Source organism: Schistocerca piceifrons, chromosome 1 (genome assembly GCF_021461385.2).
Source record: "Schistocerca piceifrons isolate TAMUIC-IGC-003096 chromosome 1, iqSchPice1.1, whole genome shotgun sequence".
Classification (NCBI taxonomy): domain Eukaryota; kingdom Metazoa; phylum Arthropoda; class Insecta; order Orthoptera; family Acrididae; genus Schistocerca; species Schistocerca piceifrons.
The window spans coordinates 1,145,218,505-1,145,241,200 of NC_060138.1; the positions used below are offsets into that span (position 1 = coordinate 1,145,218,505).

Genomic DNA, 22,696 nt, shown 5'->3' on the forward strand with positions numbered 1-22,696 from the left:
ACGAACTGTATAAAATCTGTTGTCAAATGGCGTAGATTAATTGTGACTGCTTAAGCTAAGGAAAATCATATTTTAAAAAATACAACTGTCATTAGCACTTAGTTAAGCAAGTTGAAACGTGGTACTCCATTTGCACCATAGCAGGTACAAATTCAGTGAAAGGACTCTTCTGCGAAAAAATTTACGGATTAGCATCTTGCCGGTGCGCTATTCTAACGGCCGCAACAGCAGAGAAATCACTATATCCAATGTAATATTTAAAAAGAATTAAAATTTCCGAATTTGTCTCGTATGATCCGCTCTTCTGACACAAAAATTACCATACTGCTATCTGAGAAACTAAGCTAATGTCTCTATTTCTTTGATTAATGTAGGTGCCAACCCCGCTGGTCACTACTCACAAATCGTGTAAGTGAAAAGAGATTAAACATATTTTTAACTAATCATATGTTACTTGAAGTGACAAATGTAGGCTTCTCATCCTGTGCGTGTGTAAAATCTATGCTCCAAGCGGCAGTTATCCACGGTATTCACGTTATCCACATTTTCTTCCCGCGTAAATGTGTCACTGAGACTACAGTCGCTTACATTGTTGCCGTCTACAGAGAAGGCAGCGTTTATCCCGGAGGAAATACACTGAAGCGCCAAAGAATTTGGTATTGGCACGCGTACTCAAATAAAGGGATATGTAAACAGGCAGAGTACGGGGCTGCTTTCGGCAACGCCGATGGAAAATGAGCGTTTGGCGTCATTGGCGGGGAGGCCCCTTACGGGGCAGATCCGGCCGCCTTCGTGCAGGTCTTATTACATTCGACGCCACATAGGGCGACCTGCTCGCCAGATGGGGAAGAAATGATGATGAAGGCAACACAACACACAGTCCCTGATCGGAGAAAATCCCCGACCCAGCCGGGAATCGAACCCGGGCCCGTAGGACGACAATCCATCACGCTGACTACTCAGCTATAGGGGCGGACAGCAACGCCTATATCAGACAACAAGTGCCTGGCGCAGTTGTTAGATCGGTTACTGCTGCTACAATCGTAGGTAATCAAGATGTAAGTGAGTTTGGACATGGTGTTATAGTCGGCGCACGAACGTTGGGACACAACATCTCCGAGGTAGCGATGAGGTAGGCATTTTCCCGTACGACCATTTCACGGGCGTACCGTGAATATCAGGAATCCGCTAAAACATCAAATCTCCGTTTTCACTGGGGCCGGGAATAGATTCTGCAAGAACGGGACCAACGACGACTGAAGAAAATCATTCAACGTGACAGAAGTGCAACTCTTTCGCAAACTGCTGCAGATTTCAGTGTTGGGCCATCAATAAGTGTAGCGTGCGAACGATTCCCCGTCAACAACGACATTGCACGGTTGCTCACTGGAAACATGTTGCCTGGTGGGACGGGTCCCGTTTCAAATTGTAAAATTGTATCGAGGGGATGGACGTGCACGGGTATGGAGACAACCTTATGAATCCATGGACCCTGCATGTCAGCAGGGGACTGTTCAAGCTGGTGGAGGCTCTGTAATGCTCTGAGGATTATCCAGTTGGAGTGATATAGGGCCCCTGATACGTCTAGATACGAATCTGACATCTGACATGTACGTAAAAATGCTGTCTGATCACCTGCATCCATTCATGTCCACTGTGCATTCCGACGAACTTGGTCAATTCCAGCATGACAATGCGACACCCCACACGTACAGAATCGCTACTGAGTGGATCCAGGAACACTCTTCTGAGTTTAAACATTTCCGCTGTCCACCAGACGCCCTAGACATGAACATTATTGAGCGTATCTGGGATGCCTTGGAGTGTGCTGTTCAGAAGAGACCTCCACCCCCTCATACTCTTAGGGATTTATGGCCAGACCTGATGGATTCATGGTGTCAGTTTCCTCCAGCAGTAATTCAAACATTAGTCGAGTCCACGCCATGTCGTGTTGCGGCACTTCTGCATCCTCGCGGGGGCCCTATACGATATTAGGCAGGTGTAAGAGTGTCTTTGGTTCTTCAGTTTAATGTAAAAAAGCGGGAAGAGATGGAGGAAAGGTAAGAGTATTTTTCTCAGAAATTTTAGTGCGTTTCGTTCTGCTCCTCTGAGCTTTTCGCAGTAGGCGGTACAGTCATTCTCCACTGTAAAAGCAGGTAGTTAATGATGTCCGTCTCGAAATAAGGTAGCTGTGGCAGCATCACGTAAACTACTCTCTCCCACAGGCCAGGAATCCGCCGCACCTGAAACAACGAAAACCAGGCAAGAGTTACTAAACATTTTAAACGATAGCCTTGTAACATGGCTACGGAGCACTCGTCGATATTTTTAAAGTATTGCAGGTGATCATGTTCCAGTTTAGTCTTAAGTGCCAGCTACTGCATGATAATATTGTCAGAACTTCGGCCAGAGTTCAGAAATTTATCCATCACGAAGATAAACGAAGGAGTACCACCAAACTAGTGGAAATAGCTTGTTTATTACTTTATTCATTACAAGGACTGAATAAATGTGACGCAGTATTTTGCTAGCGGGTGGTACGCTCTTCCCTGGCGCACACCCGAAGTTATTTCTACATCTGTCGACAACTCTCCATCCAAGGTAACAACATACTGCGTCCTCTCTACCAACAAATCGCCCATCCAGTCGCAAACTTCGTTTGATACTCAGTACGATCGCACATTTGATAATAACTGGAGGTGTGGTACTGAGTGAAATTTTGAATCTACCTCGCTGCACTAATCTGTTGCGTCGAGGCTGTTACGCAAGAAAAGTGCAAGTTCGATGTTTTCGGAACCGTTAGTATGGAAAGGTCATTCCGTTCGAGCTCAGAATACGTTTTAATATTCTACAACAAAGAGATGGCAAAGATGCTGGACGGTAGTTCTATCGATAACTTCTACTACCCTTCTTCCAAATGGGCGTCACCTAGGTTTTCTTCCAACCACTGAGCACTGTTTGCTGTTCGAAGGACCTGCGATAGACTATTGTTAAAAGAAGAGCTAACTCAGCCGTAAAATCGTTATTGAATCTGATGTTTAGTTTTAGCGAATTCAGCTGTTTTTCAACACCACTGACACTAATATCTGTATCACTCATCTTTGCAGTGGTGAGAGAATTAAATTAGGGAAATACTCCTGCATTTTCATTTGTGAAGGAACGGTTGAAAACGAGGTTCGGAGTTTTTCTTTTGCTTTGATACCTTCAATTTCAGTCCATATGATCAGACTTTCTTTGGATTTATTGTGAGATCAATCGATAACAATCTGCTACGGTAGTCGCCTTCTTGACAGCCAAATATGCTTCGTTCATGGTCTCCCTATCTATAGCCCTTCACTTTTTTCATTCCTACATCGCAGCAGCATCTGCTTCTATAGAACTGTACAGTGACTTTATAGCTACCTTAGAGGGTGCCTCCCATCATGAACTATTGTACTAGGTACATATTTGTTAAGTGCATGGTCAGCCAATTTGTGAACCCAAACCACAGTTCTTCTGTGCGCTCCTGCCTAGAGCTAAATGTTTCGCGTACCTTATTGAGGTGTGACACTACTGCGTCTTTATCTAGTTTGTTGAACACACAAACCTTATAATTGTTCTAGTTGCCTTTTGTACTTGGTAACTGTTGCTACCATGTCTCATGGACATTGATACTAAGTTCGTCCTCAAAGAGGTCAGATCTATTTGTCCCTATAAGAACCGTTATGTTTTCATCACTAGTGGGATTTAGAGCAGTCTTTTCTAGGCAGTTCTCATAGAAAACAGTGAGTGATGTTTCGAAGGAAGTCTTGACACGCATATCACTTATATAGCTACCATTTTCTCAGTTGATGGTTGGATGATTGAAGTCTTCTCCAGTGACGACAGTGTGATCGGACAACTTACGTACTAGTGCACTACGTACACAGTTAGATGTGGAGGAAATTCTGGTGGCCAATAGAAGGATCCGGTATGTTTTGTCTGATACTGAATCTTGCCATCATACTGTCACTGGGTGTGATTTTTTGTCTCTTGCGAACAGAAACCAGACTATCGCCATGTTTTCTTTAATTATGTGTCTACTATGTTACTTGCCTGATTCCTGTGTATTTTATTAACATTGCCAACCCCTTTGCTTTCTGTTTTAACTTTCCCCATTTTTCCGCCATTTTACACTTTAAGTCACCGTTTCATCGCCTGTTTTTCTTGTTTCTTTTCTTCTTCCGTTTTTAAAAAAGTCTGTAGGCTACAGATCAGCGTACTAAGCTGCTGCCAGCCCGCCCCCTTCGGGGGAATTGAAAATCAATAAAGGAAAAAAAAAGCCAAAGGCAGTTCGGAAGGATACAGCAGCCTCAGCCAGACACCTCTTCTAGCTGTCCGATCTCTTGGTGTAATCGACGAACCTCTTGACATTGTAGAACGGTTTGTATTCGCTCCCTGTGAAGAGTCAGGTCTTTTATTATTATTATTATTATTGTTGTTGTTGTTTTGTACTTGTGGCCGGCAGGAGTGGCCAAGTGGTTCTAGGCGCTACAGTCTGGAACCGCGCGACCACTATGGTCGCAGGTTCGAATCCTGCCTCGGGCATGGATGTGTGTGATGTCCTTAGGTTACTTAGCTTTAAGAAGTTCTAGTTTCAAGGGGACTGATGTACTCAGAAGTTAAGTCCCATAGTTCTCAGAGCCATTTGAACCATTATTTTTTTTTTGTACTTGTGTCGATCCGCAGTTGGGATGGAGTCGGTTGTTCTTTTGCATACTGTATTATTGTTTCGTTTTGGTGAATCCAATAAATTGTTTTCGGACTTGTGTTTTCCGCATTTCTATTTTGCTAGCAGTTCTTTTCATTCAGCCATCAAAGCCTATGGGGTACTTCCTATTGACCAAATACCATGAAATTTGGCAAGAAGCAAGATTTCATAGTGCAAGTGCAAGGAAAAACTCCGAGAATAGTTAATTTTCACTTGTATCACATAAATTTTTTTTTGTCGTTTCTTGTCGGTCTGTCTGTCCATCTGGATGTTAAGAGCCCATTTTCTCAGGGACGGGAAGAGTTGTCAAGTTGAAATTTATGTCAAATGTCGAGGTCTACTGCTCCTTGGGGCCGTAAAAAATTTAAGCTTCTAAGTCAATATAGCAAAGATTCAGTCGTTCATATCACATCTTTTGACGTTTGGAAAGTTACTCATTGAAGTCTATAGATGAAGTATCTATACACATGTATGACCTGGTGGTCTAGTGGTAAGGCGCGTGCTTGGATACCAGAAGGTCGCAAGATTGAACCTCGTTTGGACCACGGGCATTTTCAGTGGCCACTGCTGTCTCCATGTTGCCCACAACAGGAAGAGAAAAGCCAGACTCGTTGTCTGTGATGGGATGCCACCTTGAAGAAAGGATAGCGTTAAAGCAGTAATCGCTAGCTGTACGTAAGACCTAAGGCTGTCGTTTATGGCCGGTTGGCAGCTCAGCCCCTGTCTTGACGTACCTGGAAATACCTTCCGATGCAGGCGTCGACGAGCTCGTGGATCACTTTGTCGATACTGGGATTCCTTTTAGCGAGGAACGTCAGTAAAGACATACTTTTCTGTAAAAAAAGGGAAACAAAACAAAAATCACAGACGAAAATGATAACAGTGATTCGATGATACATAGATGTTAGGCGAAACAAGCGCTGTGTCATTGTAAAAAGTACAGGGGCGAGCGAGTGTGTCATGGCAGGGCATACTCCAGTTCACTACTACTAGCGCCACGTTATCATAATGCGCCTGTAGAGGATTGCGCCACAAACTAAGAGTGAAATTAAACATGAAAATAACTTTTACAAACTTTGTCAATGTATGCTTCAGCATATTAATGCTGACATTACGAAGTCTCGGAATGATCATGTGAATACGTTTCACTAAATATATTATTTTAAGAAAAAGTAAGTGGCGCTAAATGAAGAAGTTAAAAAGCTAAAAGTTATTCAGAATGTGCAAACGTATATCACAGTCAAAAGTTTCAAGTCTCAACTTGATCGGAGCAATATTTTGGTCAAAACTGGAGTTTTAACGAAAAATTGAAGGCGCTAAATACTGAACTGACAAAGATAAAAATTCATTCATAGGTTCAGTTTAATCAAAAAACCTAATATCTGAAACACCTATAAGCTACCTCTACTAGTTTTCACGTTATCTACGGAAAACCAAATTTGGGACAAACGTGTCCTTGTTCATAATAGATTAGGTATGATTTGTATTTGTTAATAGAATGCTCTAATTACAGCACTTGACTACATTCATTAAATAAATCAGCTGTACCAGGTTTCAAGACTTTATTGTAAATTACAATCATTACAAGGAGTTTTAAAGAGGCAGTTCAGAAGTCATGTTCTACTGTTCGTTCCGTTCTAAAAATTCCAGCCAACAAAATGTAAATGCAGTCGAGCTAAAACTTTTTCGGTAACTAAAGCTAACTTAACTCTAATTATAGACGACATTTATTCACGATTAATGAGGTCCTTAGGAGCTATAGCCATGGTAAAATTATTCCGTCTAATATGCTTGATATATAAAAAGGGCAAAATATCCTCGGACTTCAAGAAGAATGTAGTAATTTCCATTCCAAAGATGCCAAGTGCTGACTAGTGTCATAAGTGATTTGTAAGGGCACTCGTAACTGCTGTGTTAAGCACGCCAACAAACAAAAACGCTTATAGCAGTAACTGTAGTTTTAGAAAAAGTGTTGAACAGAAAGCAAGATTCGATTTCCGAACCTAGCACAGGTAAACTACAGGGGGTCATCAACAACTTGTATTGAAGATAGACTGCAGCTTTAAGAGTCGAAGAATATATAAGGGGCCATCAAACGAAAACGAGACAAACGGAGAAAAATGTAAGCAAGATGTTTATTATTTCAAAAGTAATCTTCATAACTGTTAATACAATTGCCCCATTGTGAGATAAGATGGTCAGTGCCTTCATGGAAAAATGTTTCTGGCTGCCTACGTAATAATATTTGTACCCAAGCCCGTGCCTCTTCGTACGAAGCAAATCGCCGGCCACAAATACCTTTCCTCAGGGCTCCAAAAATATGGAAACCGCAAGTGGAGAAATCGGGACTCTCTGGAGGACTGTGTGCGGGGTTCCCAGAAAAAAACTTGTGCAGCGTGCTCGAAACAATATTGCCAACTGTCCCGTATAGTAGTGTAAGGAGTACTGCTATATTTTTCTGTTATGACATAGTCTACGGGACTCTTCACGCATCTTTGGTTTCTGGAACTTTCGCAGCTGAGGATGATTTTGTGTGGGGGTGCATTGTCTGACTATTTAGATTCAACACTGCCTAAGTGCTACTGAGCATGCGCGGGTTTGCGCCGCGTGGAGCCGTGTCGTGCATAGATTGAAGAATACGCTAAATAGTTGGTTGCGAGTTTAAACTATTACGTAGGTTCTTCGGGTAAAAGTAAGAATTTGTTTTCTTGGCGGAAAGGCACATTGTTAACTGGTTAGTAGTTAGTTACGCAACGTAATGGAACTTGAACAGATACGAAACGACTTCCGCGAAGAGTGATAACTGAAAAATTATCGGAAGGCAGCAATGGTTACTTCACTGTGAACGGAAAAAAATGAACTTAACTGTCAATACAAGAGTGGGTTAACCTAGGCCTTGTTAGAAAGCGTGTGACACGCCAAAATGGCAATCTAAAGAATTAATATTGATCTGTACTGTTGTTGGCAACGGCCTTGCCGCAGTAGTACACCGGTTCCCATCAGATCACAGAAGTTAAGCGCTGTCGGGCGGGGCCGGCACTTGGATGGGTGACCGTCCGGGCCGCCACGCGCAGTTGCCATTTTTCGTGGTGCACTCAGCGTCGTGTTGCCAATTGAGGAGCTACTCGACCGAAGAGTAGCCTCTCCGGTCGAAGAAAACCAGGAGAGTGGTGTGCTTACCACACACCCCTCCTATCTGCATTCTCAGCAGAGGATGACACGGCGGTCGGATGGTCACTTGTGGCCTGAAGACGGAGTGCTGCTTTTTGTACTGTTATTATTTCAAAGTGACATTCTTTCCTTTTTTAACTGAAAGGCTATAGTATCTGCAACTGTAAGAAACGCATGTTTGTATTAGGCAGATGGTCAGGTTTATTTAGTAACGAAGCGTGATCTTTCTCTAAAGCTCCACTACTCGAGCCCGTTTGCCATAAAACAGGGTAGCTCACTGTTTATCTGGAAATCAGCTTAAATGGTTAATTATGTCATTTCATGCTCATAACATGATTTTTCCTCAAGAATTTCAGTATTAAAAAACCTGGAAATGAAATTCAAATAATTTAAAAACGCACTACAACAGTCCATTTGAGTCGCGTGTTGCCTGTGACGTCACCCACTACCATGCTGCTCCTACTGTCGTAAAGGTCATTCACAGTGGTATCTTGTTTTACACTCCGGAAAGTGGGCTACATATGGTGTGTAGTACCACATTGTACAAATACATCTATAAAAACACCAGAAAATGATTTTTGAGTGTTCTAAAGAATGGAAAGATGCGTAAAATGTGTTTTAGCTCGCCCCTAGAGATCCAGGTGTGATATTGGTCACAACGTGTGTGTTTTTGTGAGGATGATTTTGATGTAAGTAAACACTCTAAATGTACACGACGTCGCTTACAGCGTAATAGGTAGCGTACTGGACATCTAAATGCAATGTTCGCAAGACTGATCCTCGCTCATAACAACTCGGTTTTTTTTTTTCTTTTCGCTTTAAACCGCTGTTTTCTGAACACCCGTGTTCTAGGGGTAGCGTCTTTGGTTAGTGATAAAAAAATCCTCGGTACTGGGCTCGAAACGCGCCACCGCTTAAATTTTGACTAATAAGCAGCATTGGCGGCCGAAGACTTCCGGCACAGGAAGTCACCCTCATTCTGCCTTATCAAAGAGGGCGGAGGAGTGGAAAGAGCTTCAGGCGACTCCATTGTCCTTGGAGTGGGAAACTGCTTCTTAAGGCGGAAGAATCAGCATTGATCAACGGCATGAAGATGCAGAAGGCAATGAAAACCACTGCATTAAAAACACATATCGTTTATCCACAGGACATGTGGCCTGTAATTGAAAAAGTGTCATGTTGATCTCTCTATTGACATAAAAGACCGGAATAGTCTCCCTTTCGGATCTTCGGGAAGGGGGAGGTGACCATGAGAAAATGATTGAATAATCAACGAAAGGATAACGTTCTACGAATCGGGGCGTGGAATGTCAGAAGCTTGAACATGGTAGGGAAGCTAGAAAATCTGAAAAAGGAAATTCAAAGGCTCAATCCAGATATGGTAATGGTCACTGAAGTGAAATGGAAAGAAGACAAGGATTTCTGGTCAGATGAGCATAGGTAACTATGAATAGAAAGGTAGAGCAAAGAGTGTGTTACAGTGAACAGTTCAGTGATAGGGTTGTTCTTGTCAGAATCGTTAGCAATCCAATACCGACAAAGATAGTTCAGGTATACATGCCGACGTTACAAGCTGAAGATGTAGAGAAAGTATATGAAGATATTGAAAGAGTAATACAGTATATGAAGGGAGATGAAAATCTAATAGTCATGGGGGACTGGGATGCAGTTCTAGGGGAAGAAGTACGGTAGAAGAAAAGGTGATGGGACAAGGAATGAGAGAGCAGAAAGACTCATTGAGCACTGTAATAAATTTCAGCTAATTACAGCGAATACTCTCTTTAAGAACGTCCGCAGCTCGTGGTCTAGAGACTAGCGTTGCTGCCTCTGGATCATGGGGTCCTGGGCTCGATTCTTGGCCAGGTTACGGATTTTCTCTGGCCAGGGAATGGGTGTTTGTGTTGTCCTCATCATTTCAGCATCATCATCATCATCATCATCATTCGTGATAGATGCTAGATTGGGCTGAGTAAAACAATGGAGTGTCAAAACACTGGGACTTTGTGCGGGCGCTGTTGACCGCGCAGTTGAATGTCCCACAAACCAAACATCATCATCATCATCTCTTCAAGAATCACAGGAGGAGTAGGTATACTTGGAAAATACCGGGTGATACAGGAAGATTTCATTTAGACTACATCATGGTCAGACAGAGATTCCGAATTGAGATACTGAATTGTAAGGTATACCCAGGCCGTGACTGATGAGTAGTTGGCTGAAGTTCAACAGATTAGTCAGGAAGAATCAATACGCAAAGAAGAAAGAAGTAGGACACAGATGTGCTAAGAGATGACGATACACACTTGAAGTTCTCTAAGGCTATAGATACAGCAATAGGGATTAGCTCAGTAGGTAGTACAGTTGAAGAGGAATAGTCATCTCTAAAAAAGGGCAATCACAGAGAAGAAATACTTCAGTTGATCGATGAAAGAAGAAAGTGAAAAAATGTTCAGGGAAATTCAGGAATACAGAGATGCCAGTCGCTGAGGAATGATATAAATAGGAAGTGCACGGAAGTTAAGACGAAATGGCTGCACAAAAAATGTGAAGAAATCGAAAAAGAAATGAGAGTAGGAAGGACTGACGCAGCTTACAAGGAATGAACGGGAATTCCACTGTTAAATGCAGATGAGAGATCGGATAGGTGGAAAGAGTACAATGAAGGCCTCTAACGGGGAAAGATTTGTCTGATGTCATAGAAGAAGAAACAGGAGTCGATTTAGAAAACATAAGGAATCGAATATTAGAACAGAATTTAATAGAGGTTTGAGGACTTCAGATCAAATAAGATCACCAGAATTCCAAAAATCATTGGGAGAAGAGACAACGTTCGTGTGTAGAATGTATGTGTCTCTCGACATACCATCTGACTTTCGGAAAAATATCACACATACAATTCCGAAGACGACAAGAACTGACAAGTGCCAGAACTATTACATAATCACCTTAACAGCTCACGCATTCAATTTGCTGACGTTAATACTACACACACGAACAAACAAAAAAATTTTGTATCGCCCCGGTTCTCAGAACTCCTGAAGATAGACGATGACTGTGGATATTGTATAACAGACACAGTCCCTTTGATTGTTCAGAGATCTCACTAAAAGCGCCCAAAGATGTAAACAACCATGCATGAGCAGCTCCTATTAGACAGAGGGGGTCCGACAGTCGATCAGTTCCAGTCATTCCACCAGCAAGGAGGTACACGGCTGGTGTTGTCTGTAGTTCAACCATTAATAGACTGTCAATATCGCGGTTCGATCACGTCCGCAATGTTACTTCGTGTCAGGAAGGGCTCTCAACAAGGTAAGTGTCCTTGCGTCTCGGAGTGAACCAAAGCGATGTTGTTCGGACATGGAGGAGATACAGAGAGACAGGAACTGTCGGCGATATGCCTCGCTCAGGCCACCCAAGGGCTACTACTGCAGTGGATGACCACTACCTTTGGATTACAGTTCCGAGGAACCTTGATGGCAACAGCACCATGTTGAATAACGCTTTTCGTGCAGCCAAAGTGCGTCGTGTTACGACTTAAACTGTGCGCAATAGGCTGCATGATGAGCGACTTTCCCGACGTCCATGGCGAGGTCCATCTTTGCAACCACAACACCACGCAGCGCGATACAGATGGGCCCAACAACATGCCGAATGGACCGTCCAGGACTAGCATCACGTTCTCTTCGCCGATGAGTGTCGAATATGCCTTCAGCCAGACAATCGTCGGAGACGTGTTTGGAAGCGACCCGCTTCAGACACACTGTCCAACGAATGCAGCAAGGTGGAGATTCACTGCTGTTTTGGGGTGGTATTATGTGGGGCCGACGTACGCCGCTGGTGGTCATGGAAGGCGCCGTAACGGCTGTACGATACGTGAACGCCGTCCTCCAGTCTGGACCAACACTGCCTTGATGAACTTGTGGATAGTATGCCACGATGAATACAGACAAGCATCAATGCAAGAGGAACTGCAACTGGGTATTAGAGGTACCGCTGTTTACAGCAATCTGGACCACGATCTCTGAAGGTCTCGCTGCATGGTGGTACAACATGCAATGTATGGTTTTCCTGAGCAATAAAAAGGGCGGAAATGATGTTTATGTTGATCTCTATCCCAATTTTCTGTACAGGTTCCGGACCTATCGCATCCGAGGAGATGCAAAACATTTTTTTGATGTGTGTATGTAGAAGAACGGAAAAGAAAATTGAGGATGTGCTAGGTGACGATCAGTTAGGCTTTAAAAAAGGTAAAGGCATCAGAGAGGCAATTCTGACGTTGTGGTTAATAACGGAAGCAAGACTAAAGAAAAATCAAGACACGTTCATAAGATTTGTCGACCTGGAAAATGCGTTCGACAACTTAAAATGGTGCACGATGTTCGAAATAGTGAGAAAAATAGGGTTAAGCTATAGGGAGAGACGGTTAATATACAATATGTACGAGAGCCAAGAAGGAATATTAAGAGTGGACGACCAAGAACGAAGTGCTCGTATGAAAAAGGGTGTAAGACAGCAACGTAGTCTTTCGTCCCTACTGTTCAATCTGTATATCAAAGAAGCAGTGATGGAAATAAAAAGAAAGGTTTGGAGTGGAATTAAAATTCAAAGTGAAAAGGTATCATACGATTCGCTGATGACAATGCTGTCCTGACTGAAAGTGGAGAAGGGTTAAATAATAGAGTGAACAGAGTAAACCATCTAATGAGTATAGAATGTGGGTCGAGAGTAAATCAAAGAAAGACGAATGTAATGAGAAGTAGCAGAGATGAGAACAGCGAGAAACTTAACATCAGGATTGATGGTCACGAAGTCAATGAAGTTAAGGTAATTATGCTATTAGGCAGCAGATAACTAATGACGGACAGGGCAAGGAGCACATCAAAAGCAGACTAGCTCCGGCAAAAGGAGCATTCCTGTCCGAGAGAAGTCTACTAGTATGAAAAACAGACCTTAATTTGAAGAATAAATTTCTGAGAATGTGCGTTTGGAGCACAGGGTTCTGTGGTAGTGAAATATGGACTGTGGGAAAAGCGGAAGAGAAAAGAATCGAAGTATTTGAGATGTGGTGCTACAGGAGAACGTTGAAAATTAGGTGGACTGATAAGGTAAGGAATGAGGAGGTTCTGCGTAAAAACGAAGAGGAAAAGAGTATGTGTAAAACACTGACAAGGAGAAGGGACAGGACGATAGGACATCTGTCAAGACATCAGGGAATGACTTCCACGGTGCTAGAGGGAGCCGTAGAGGGGAAAAAACTGTAGAGGAAGGCAGAGATTGGAAAACATGCACTAAATAATTAAGCACGTAGTTTCAAGTGCTACTCTGGGATGAAGAGGTTGGTACAGGAGAGGAATTCGTAGCAGCCCGCATCAAAACAGTCAGAAGACTTATGACCGAAAAAAAACTACTGATTTCTCGAGAAAAATCTGGAACGGCCTCAGTCGCATCAGAAATGCGAACAGAAGTTGCCGAGCACATTCCTTGTGAGTGGGGCTCCATACACAGACCTAAATGTAACCCTGGCACAATAGAGCAAAAAGTAAAGCATATTATTTGTAAATACCCAATAATTTCAAAGAGGTTGGAACGACATGATAAAGAGCTCTCCAAAGGCTATAGATGATTAAGTTCGTCCGACATGGAGCTCTGATGGAACTGTGAAATTGGTAACGTGTCTGAGTGTTCACATGCTATAACTTTATACTAGTTTGTTATTGTTTTCGTAAGTATGTTTCATGCCTTACTTTCCTGTTGTACGTGTATCATATTTTTGTGTAGTTTTGCCATACGTTGAAGAAGTAAACAATAATAACTGTCTACCGACCATTTAGCCTATAGATGATGTCACGTATCAAAAGAAAGTATTTAGTGTAGTAGTAGAAGTAGGCTAGGAAAGCAGTACTTTTGTATTAAAAAAGCTAGGAGTTTTTAAATAAAAATTCGTCCAAGGAACAGAAGTTTGATGTGAAATTTTGGATGTGACTCACCGTGCACTTATCATCGTAATCAAGTCCGTAAGCCTCTCTCACACTGAGTGGGCGCGTCTGAAAATTCTTCGAAATTGTTGCCTTGAAATGGTCGGGATTGTTCAGACCACTCCTGAAAAAAGAACATTTTTTTAAGGGAATCATCATGCTTATTCATCGTCCGATGATAACTTACTAACTCTTGGATATGTAGTAAAAACATTTGTTAAAACCACAGGATTACAAATATCATATTTCACATCAAAAGAAAAAACAAAAATCCGTTGCGTCTGAAGAAAGGACAAAGTGGCTGAACTATTGTTGTACACACACACACACACACACACACACACACACACACACACAAACACACACACACATACACACACAGACACATTAGATTCTGTAAACAAAACAATCCGCATGTATAAAACATCTTCAAACGTCTAATTAATTTAAAATGAGTTAATGAGTTTAGCTAGTTTACACGCATTTTAATGTTTATGATGTAGGTACATCCTGAACTAAGCATCATACAGTGTTATAATTTAACAGTCCTGTCTGGAGCCTGTGTATCGGCAGAATGACTCATTCTTACAAAGTGACAGATGGTCTGAAGTGGATTCAGTCGAGTACGTAGTTCTACTTTTCATCCACCAGAGCACAGTAGCAGACAGAGACATTCAAGAAACAGGTCAAAAGAATGTTTTTCTGAATTGTTCTGTATATTTCTTGAAGGCTTTTTGTTTATTTGTACAGTATTGTGCAGTATTGTAGATGTTTATAGTGGTGTGAATGATGCGTGATTGTGGTCTAAAGTAAATATGTAGATCATTATTACACAGACAAGCGCTGTACGAACTAGCGTGAGAAATTTTTAAGACAGTGTGAATGCAGACGACGGGAAATTTTGTATCATAATATGTTAAGTAAGTTTATGGTAAAAGGAAAGCTAATTCCAGTGCAAATGAAAATAGTTAATAACGTAAACTAAATAAAATATCAGGAGGTTAAATATTTATTTCGGGAAAAAGTACAATTCGAAAGTGTGTTATTTGTTGATTGGTTATTCATGAAAAGCGCAGACAAACGCGGGAGAATAATCTTTTTCTATTGGCCTTAGACAAAACTGATCAGTCAGAACGGAGTATTCTGCGCGTGTCTTTTCTCTTGGAGACTGACAATGCTTGCAGCAATCTAAAATAGTCGGAGCCCAGCCTTTCAATGGTACGGTCGTTTGTAGTATAAGCTCCGAAGGAAGTTACAGTTTGCCGGTTTTAATGGTGCCGCATGCCTCAAAAGTGCTTTAAAGTGAAGACGAATTTATTTCGGTGCTTTTTTTTTTTTTTTTAGAAATTACGGATTTTTAAGTAATTTTGTGAATGAGAAAAGACAGTAATTCTGCGTGGCATATTGAGCAGATCGGTGACCAAAAACTTGAGTGCTTTAGACATCAATAAACTTAATAGTATGGCGACAATTTTCATTTAAGATCAATTCGTATTTAGTAGCTGTTCAGATTTCGGGAAATACGTTACCATAAATTTGCCAACGTGAATGAAAGTGTTTGTGCATGACTGTGTTAGGATTAGCACGTGCTTGGCAGTGAACTTGTAATTCTAATGTGGCCGAGTGGTCCTAGGCGCTTCAGTCTGGAACCGCGCGACAGCTACGGTCGCAGGTTCGAATCCAGCCTCGGGCATGGATGTGTGTGATGTCCTTAGGTTAATTAGGTTTAAGTAGCTCTAACTTCTAGGGGACTGATGACTTCAGATGTTAAGTTCCATAGTGCTCAGAGCCATTTGAACCATTTTTTTGTAATCCTAAACTCCAGAATATACCGAAATTTTGCCAGTATTTGCACCTTTCATTCAAAATTAAGACCCTTTCCCGATTGTTAGAATAGTTACGTTGTATGCAGCCTGGTGCGAGTCGCAGTACAGTAGGTTTCTCCTTGACTATTCTACGGGGGATCTGCTGCAACGAGTTCACAGAGAGGTGCTGGTTTAATTCCAGAAAGGAACCGCGCCGCCGCACTTGATGCTGAAATTTTACTGCATGGACAGAGAAAATGTAGTAAGCAATAACCTTTTTTCCGTTCATTATGTTATGGGAGCTATCAGCAAGAAATTGTTTGAAGAAGGTTTGAAATCATGTGCACAATTTGCTGGAGGCTCTCAAGTGCCGGAGGAATATGCGCTGTGCTGCGCTACAGGCGTGGATTTGGGGAATTCTTGTAAATCTCGCGCAGCTATGGCTGGAAGGCTGTAGTTACGGGACTGATTGGCACATCGGAGGGCAGGTGTGGACGATGTTGATATTTTGCAAACAATCCTGCGACGCAGGTTTACGTCACCGTTCGTAGGCTAGAAGACACGGCCCGGTGGGCACTGTACACAAATGTGCAGTAGTCACAGCGACTATGAAGAGCACATTCTTCAGTTTCTCCCGGCTTATTTCTTGCTCGAACAGTCCACGGGTATACTGCCGGTTCACAGTGTCCAACGGGCACAATATTTCGGAGATCAGACATGTCGCCATCGTCAGGTACACTGACGAACTGAGCTCCTGTGGGCGGGCGGCCGACTTAAATCCCGTCCCCCCGCGTCCCGCTCTCTTCGCCGTCCGCGCCCGCGCGCCGGCGGTCGCGAAGACCTGGGCGTCGGAATTTGTCGTAGCGTCGATGTGCTTGCTACGTCCGCCCTGGTCGCCAGTTCGTACTTCTTGCTGAGAGTCTTCTGAATTACATTCAATGCCGGGACCCAAGCCTTGCTGAGATTGTAGCCTCCCTTATAACGCTGTTCCAATATTTAGAGGTCTGAGCCAGGATCTTGGTACGCTCATAATCCATCTCGTGTTTGTCGGACAAACAGTGCTCTGCTACCGCCTACTTATTTGGATATTTCAGTCGAGTGTGCCTTTGATGTTCTCCGCAACGATCTTCGATTGTGCGTACTGTTTGTCCGATATAAGTCTTCCCACACTCACAGGGAATTTGGTACATGCCGGCCTTCCACAAACCGAGGTCATCTTTCACACTTCCCAGTAATGCCCGTGTTTTATTGGGCGGGCAAAAGACGGTTTTAACTCGGTGTTTCTTTAATATACGGCCGATTTTCACCGATAGTGCGCCATTGTACGGAATAAAGGCAGTGGCTACCTCTTTTTCCGTGACTTCATCCGTCTCCACAGGTTGTGCTGTGGTCGTGGGACGGAGAGCGCGTCTAATCTGCCATCCCGAGTACCCGTTTTTTCGGGGAAAATCGGCTCCGCGCAGGCCACGAACTTGGGATAACGCAGCAAACCGTGTGGAAAATCAGCCTGGTGACTTCAGTTTTGCACCTCAGTAAACGAAGCACTCAAGGATGGACCTTTCGCCTCCAAGCTGATACTCAGCGACGAAGAAACCTTCACCTTACCTAGAGAGGTTAGTCGCCACACATGGGGCAGTGAACATCCTCATGAAATTGTGGCGCATGAACGAGATTCACCAAATGTTAGTGTTTTCTGTACAGTATCACATATCATTCTCTTTGGGCTGTTTTTCTTCCGTGAGAAGACTGTGCCAGGTACCTCTTACCTTCATTTGTTGCGCTTAAGGATGTTTTCACAACTGACGGCTGATTCCGAGAATTTCACCTTCCAACAAGACGGGTGCACCCCCTCCTTAGCATCATCGACGTTCGTCGATACCTAAACGACGAACTTTCGCATCCTCGGATTGGACGTAGTGGTGAAGATGATGTGGTTCTGTTCCCTTGGACCACAGGTCGTCTGACCTGACGCCTTGTAACTTTTTCCTTTGGTGGTCCATTAAGGACACTGTTTACATACCGCCACTGACAAGAAAAGTGCAACAGTTCAGAGAACGTGTCAGTGTTACTCGCCTGGGCTCGTCAACACCGACATTCGAGTGTTGATGACTGGAAACAAGTTGCGTGGTCGGACGAGTCTCGTTTCAAATTGTATCGAGCGTATGGACGTGTACCGATATGGAGACAGCTTAATGAATTCATGGACCCAGCTTGTCCGCAGGGAACTGTTCAAGGTGGTGGAGGCTCTGTAATAGTGTGGGGCGTGTGCATTTGGGCCCCCTGATACCTGTAGATACGGCTTTGACAGGTGACACGTACGTAAGCATCCTGTCTGATCACCTGCATCAATTCACGTTCATTGTGCGTTCCGATGGACTTGGGCAATTCCAGCAGGACAATGTGACACTGCACACGTCCAGAATTGCTACAGAGTGCCTCCTGGCACGCTCTTCCGAGTTTAAACAGTTCCGCTGGCCACCAAACTCCCCAGACATGAACATTATTGAGCATATCTGGGATGCATTGCAACGTGCTGTTCTGAAGAGATCTCCATCCCTTCGTATTCTTACGGATTCATGGTGTCCATTCCCTCCAGCACTACTTCAGACATTAGTCGAGTCAAGCCACGTCGTGTTGCGGCACTTCTGCTTGCTCGGGGGGGGGGGGGGCAGGGTCCCTCCCTACACGATATTAGGCAGCCAGGTGCGCCAATTTCTTTGGCCCTTCAGTCTATGCTACATAGTGCTGTACATTCACTGTATCTCTCGATCGACCTTCTAATGGATTTGTCTTTTTTGAAGAGACTCTTGTGTGAACGTCAAATGTGAACCCTCATATGTGATGAGGAATTACTGTCGATATAATTATTATTAACACATACGCGTAAATGAAAGTCGATATTGAAACTTACTGGCAGATTAAAACTGTATGCAGACCGAGACTCGAACTCGGGACTTTTGCCTTTCTCGGGCAAGTTTCATATCAGCGCACACTCCACTGCAGAGTGAAAATCTCATTCTGAAAGTCGATATTAGTTGAAGTGTAATTATTGTTAGCAAAGAAGCCCAGTTATTGTAAACAAGGAAGTATCTAGGGGCATATATGAAGTTATTCTTTAACTGAAGATCATATACCACATTCTTGGTGTACTTTTCCTGCTGATCCCTCAGCAGTCGAGCTTACATGTAGCTGGACGGCTCCACCGTGCACACGGAGACGCCCCACTTCTTCATCTCGACACGCAGAGCGTCGCAGTACGAGATGACGGCACTCTTGGACATGCAGTACGGGGACAGTATCGGCATTGCTGTCCTGCCTGTGGAATGAAAAATTGACGACAAATGTACAGAAACTATAAACCGATACAAAAAGACATAGACACTTCAAGTTTCAGAATTAATTTCAATCATCATTTACGTAATCAGGAAGTTTATTTCGCTTTACCGGGTTCAACAGATTAATCTGTCATCGTCAGAAACTTACAAAATTTTGGGTGTTATATGGCATTAGAACTTGGCCATAAATGTGTGTAAAATATAAGAAGTGTATTACAAAAACGTACTTAAGATATGTTTGGTAGACGTCATGATCTTCTTGACTGAAACATAATACCACGACGTACCGAAAAGTGTACATATTGTATCTGATAATTGTAACCATATATTCATAATTTACAGTAAATGATTCACGTTTATGTACTTAGCTTAGTTGTGGTGCTACCTGGAAGAAACATACATAAAAGCATGTTGTTGTTGTTGTTGTTGTTGTTGTGATCTTCAGTCCTGAGACTGGTTTGATGCAGCTCTCCGTGCTCCTCTATCCTGTGCAAGCCTCTTCATCTCAGAGTAACTACTGCAACCTACATCCTTCTGAATCTGCTTAGTGTACTCATCTCTTGAGCTCGCTCTCCGATTTTTACCCTCCACGCTGCCCTCGAATACTAAACTGGTGATCGCTTGATCCCTCAGAACGTGTCCTATCACCCGATCCCTTCTTCTAGTCTAGTTGTTCCACAAATTCCTCACCTCCCCAATTCTATTCAGTACCTCCTCGTTAGTTATGTGATCTACCCTTCCAATTCTCAGCATTCTTCTGCAGCATCACATTTCAAAAGCTTCTGTCCTCTTCTTGCTTGAACTATTTATCTCCATGTTCCATTTCCATGTATGGTTACACTCCATACAAATACTTCAGAAACGACTTCCTGACGCTTAAATCTATACTCGATGTTAACAAACTTCTCTTCTTCACAAACGCTTTCCTTGCTATCGCCAGTCTCCATTTTATATCCTCTCTACTTCGACCATCATCAGTTATTTTGCTGGTCAAATAGCAAAACTCATCTACTACTTTTAAGTGTCTCATTTCCTAATCTAATTCCCTCATCATCACCTGTTTTAATTCGAATATATCCCATTATCATTGCTGATGTTCTTCTTATATCCTCCTTTCAAGATACTGTCAAATCCGTTCAACTGGTCTTCCAAGTCCAACATTTCATCATCATCCATGAAAGTGGCGAGATTATACTAGTAAAGATTGGGACTTTGTACGGGCGCTGATAACCGCGCAGTTGAGCGCCCCACAAACCAAACATCGTCAACATCAAAACGTACAAGTAATCTATATAAAGAAAGTTATGTAAAATAAGTACGAAAACATGGTGCACAGTACTAAGTCAGTTACTGCTGATATTAACGTCTAAAGGAAATTGGCTGACTTTCACCGTTTCACAACAGAGGCTATATAATCAAAATAGTTTTTGTTGTTCAAAACACGCTAATCGTTGGACAAATCACTGGAATTTAGGTAGGAATGTTTAAATATTTCGAGCTCTTATGAGAGTTTCATGTCGTAGCCCTCGTCAATTACATGCAAAATTTAGATATTAAGCAAAGAGGGAGGAGGAAGAGTGTGTTTCTCGATTTTGAGATATTTTGCGAAAGTCGAATTATTTGAATTTTCACGGTCTTTGTTGAGGAAGTTCTCACGAAAGAGGATTTTAAGTGCCTTCCCATTTGGTCCCTACAAAAACTCGGGCACATATTACACAGAATTTTTGTGTGCTCCACATTTGAGAAAGAGCAGTGTAAAGAGCAGCTTGGTGACATTGGTGGTAAAGGACACAGTGATGGCATGATTTTTAAACAAATAAATTGTCGATCTGTGCTTATAATTTTCACATACAATATGTACATTTTCGTAGATGTCAAGGCATTATGCTTCTGTGTAGAAGATATTGACATTTTCTAGACCAATATTAAGTAAATTTTTTAGCAGGTTTTTTGTGCTTTACACATATCTATGGCCAAGTTCTAATGATTTATAATGTCTCAGATTTTGTAGGTTTCTGGAGATGACCGGTGATTAAATGAAACAACAAGTTTACTGTTACCAGTCACTGTTTATTTATCTCCAAGACGCGTTCCAAAGGTTTAAACATCCATCATCAGTTGGATTTACATTTGTTACTATGACATGTGTGTTTGTGTTGTATTAGTAATTTTTGGAGGAACTTGTCATATTGTCTCTAGTGGTCACTGGTTCCTATCATTGCCGTAACATATCACATGTATACTGTCATATTTTGTAAACAAATATGGCGTCGGGAAACCAACCTGTGTTAGGATTCTTCTTCAGGAGTGAACGGAGTCCTTGGACGGTTGAACACTATCGATAGACAGTATCGCGTTCACTTATAAAAGGCGTTCTCCCGTGCTTTTTCGGAGAGGTGGAGATAATGAGTAAAAATCTTCGCGCTGAAGTTCGTCACTGGGTTACTACTGAAGGGGTGTACTGAAAGAGAGGGAGAATTCAAAATATTATTCTTGTTGTACCGCCTCGGTTATTTCCTACCATTTGTTTACGTTCCTCGTCCGGCGTTGTTAGGTGTTTGCCTCCTTGATAGCGAGTAGCCATAAAGCCGGCAGCGTGCAGCTGTCCTCTCTATTGAAACCGCGCTCATTCTTAGATATTTTAACTGTTTCCTCGTCTTTCTTCTATAAATATTACTTTCTCTGTTTAAGGCTCGTAACTTCAATGCTAATTAACTCAGAAACGACGCAACGTACGGATTTTTTTAAACAAATATTTCTCAGCCCATCCTACCCTGCAACACCCTTACAATCTTTTACATACTGTTCCTGACCACCCCCTAAATGCTTTGCCAGAGCCGCGTGTCACTTCATAGATTCCCACAGTCTGGAGGCCGACAGGAACGCCCATTTTAAGTCGGAAGAAGTTTCTTTTATCTCGTGTTGGCTCAAAAATGTGGTCGTTATTACATTCTTCTGAAGCTTTCTGCCTATGCTGTCAGTTACGCTAGCAACAAACGGCAGACTTACGGGGGGAGGGAGTTCACTGTGTGGACTTATGTAGAAGAACGTATCTGTTGTATACATAGTTCCGCGTAGTCAGCGCGTACACAACTTTCCCTCTAGAGCACAACAGCGCAGGCACAGCACTCATCCGTCTCCGCACTACGAGATGGCGCTGCCTTAGAGACGGACCAAATTCTGCTTCCGCCGATCCGTGTATTAATATGTAACGCAGCCAATGAGATTGCTGCTAACGTGGAACCTTTTCTCCTCGCGGATCACACTCGCGCAGTGATACCTGAATGCGCGAGGTATTATAATGAGTGTACAGATCTCCGATTAGTCAATCTGCATTTGTCTGCACCAGTATGTACCAGTCTGCATTAGTCTGTACCAGTCTATAGTCAAGTTTCAGTCTGCACCTAATAAGATTACCATATTCCTGTACATAGCCATGAAGATAAATGTATAGACACTTTGTCAAGTATCAGAGATATGTGAGAATAAAATTAACGTACCAAGACCAAATGAACTTCAGATTGTCTATTGTAAACAGCATCCAGAATCAAGTTACGTAATGTTTATGCTTTTTATTATTTTAATAAATGTGTGTGAAAATTAATCAAGTTCTGTTTAAAGTTAGTCACCGTCAATCTGCTACTCTAAGCGTGCAAGTGGCACTTCTATCGTCTGACCTAA

At 42.6% G+C, this 22,696-nt stretch overlaps 1 protein-coding gene across 1 annotated transcript in view; it reads right to left on the reverse strand.

Moving 5' to 3' along the window:
* Positions 1-2,067: 2,067 nt before the first annotated feature.
* Positions 2,068-22,696, reverse strand: part of LOC124778677 (short-chain dehydrogenase/reductase family 9C member 7-like) — a 118,146-nt gene continuing 97,517 nt past the window's right edge. The window contains exons 6-9 of the mRNA XM_047253660.1: positions 18,864-18,996; positions 13,888-13,999; positions 5,464-5,562; positions 2,068-2,243 (exon numbers count right to left, since the gene is read on the reverse strand). Of these exons, the coding sequence (XP_047109616.1) occupies positions 2,085-2,243; positions 5,464-5,562; positions 13,888-13,999; positions 18,864-18,996 (503 nt within the window). The 3' untranslated portion in view covers positions 2,068-2,084. The remainder of the gene's footprint in view (positions 2,244-5,463; positions 5,563-13,887; positions 14,000-18,863; positions 18,997-22,696) is intronic.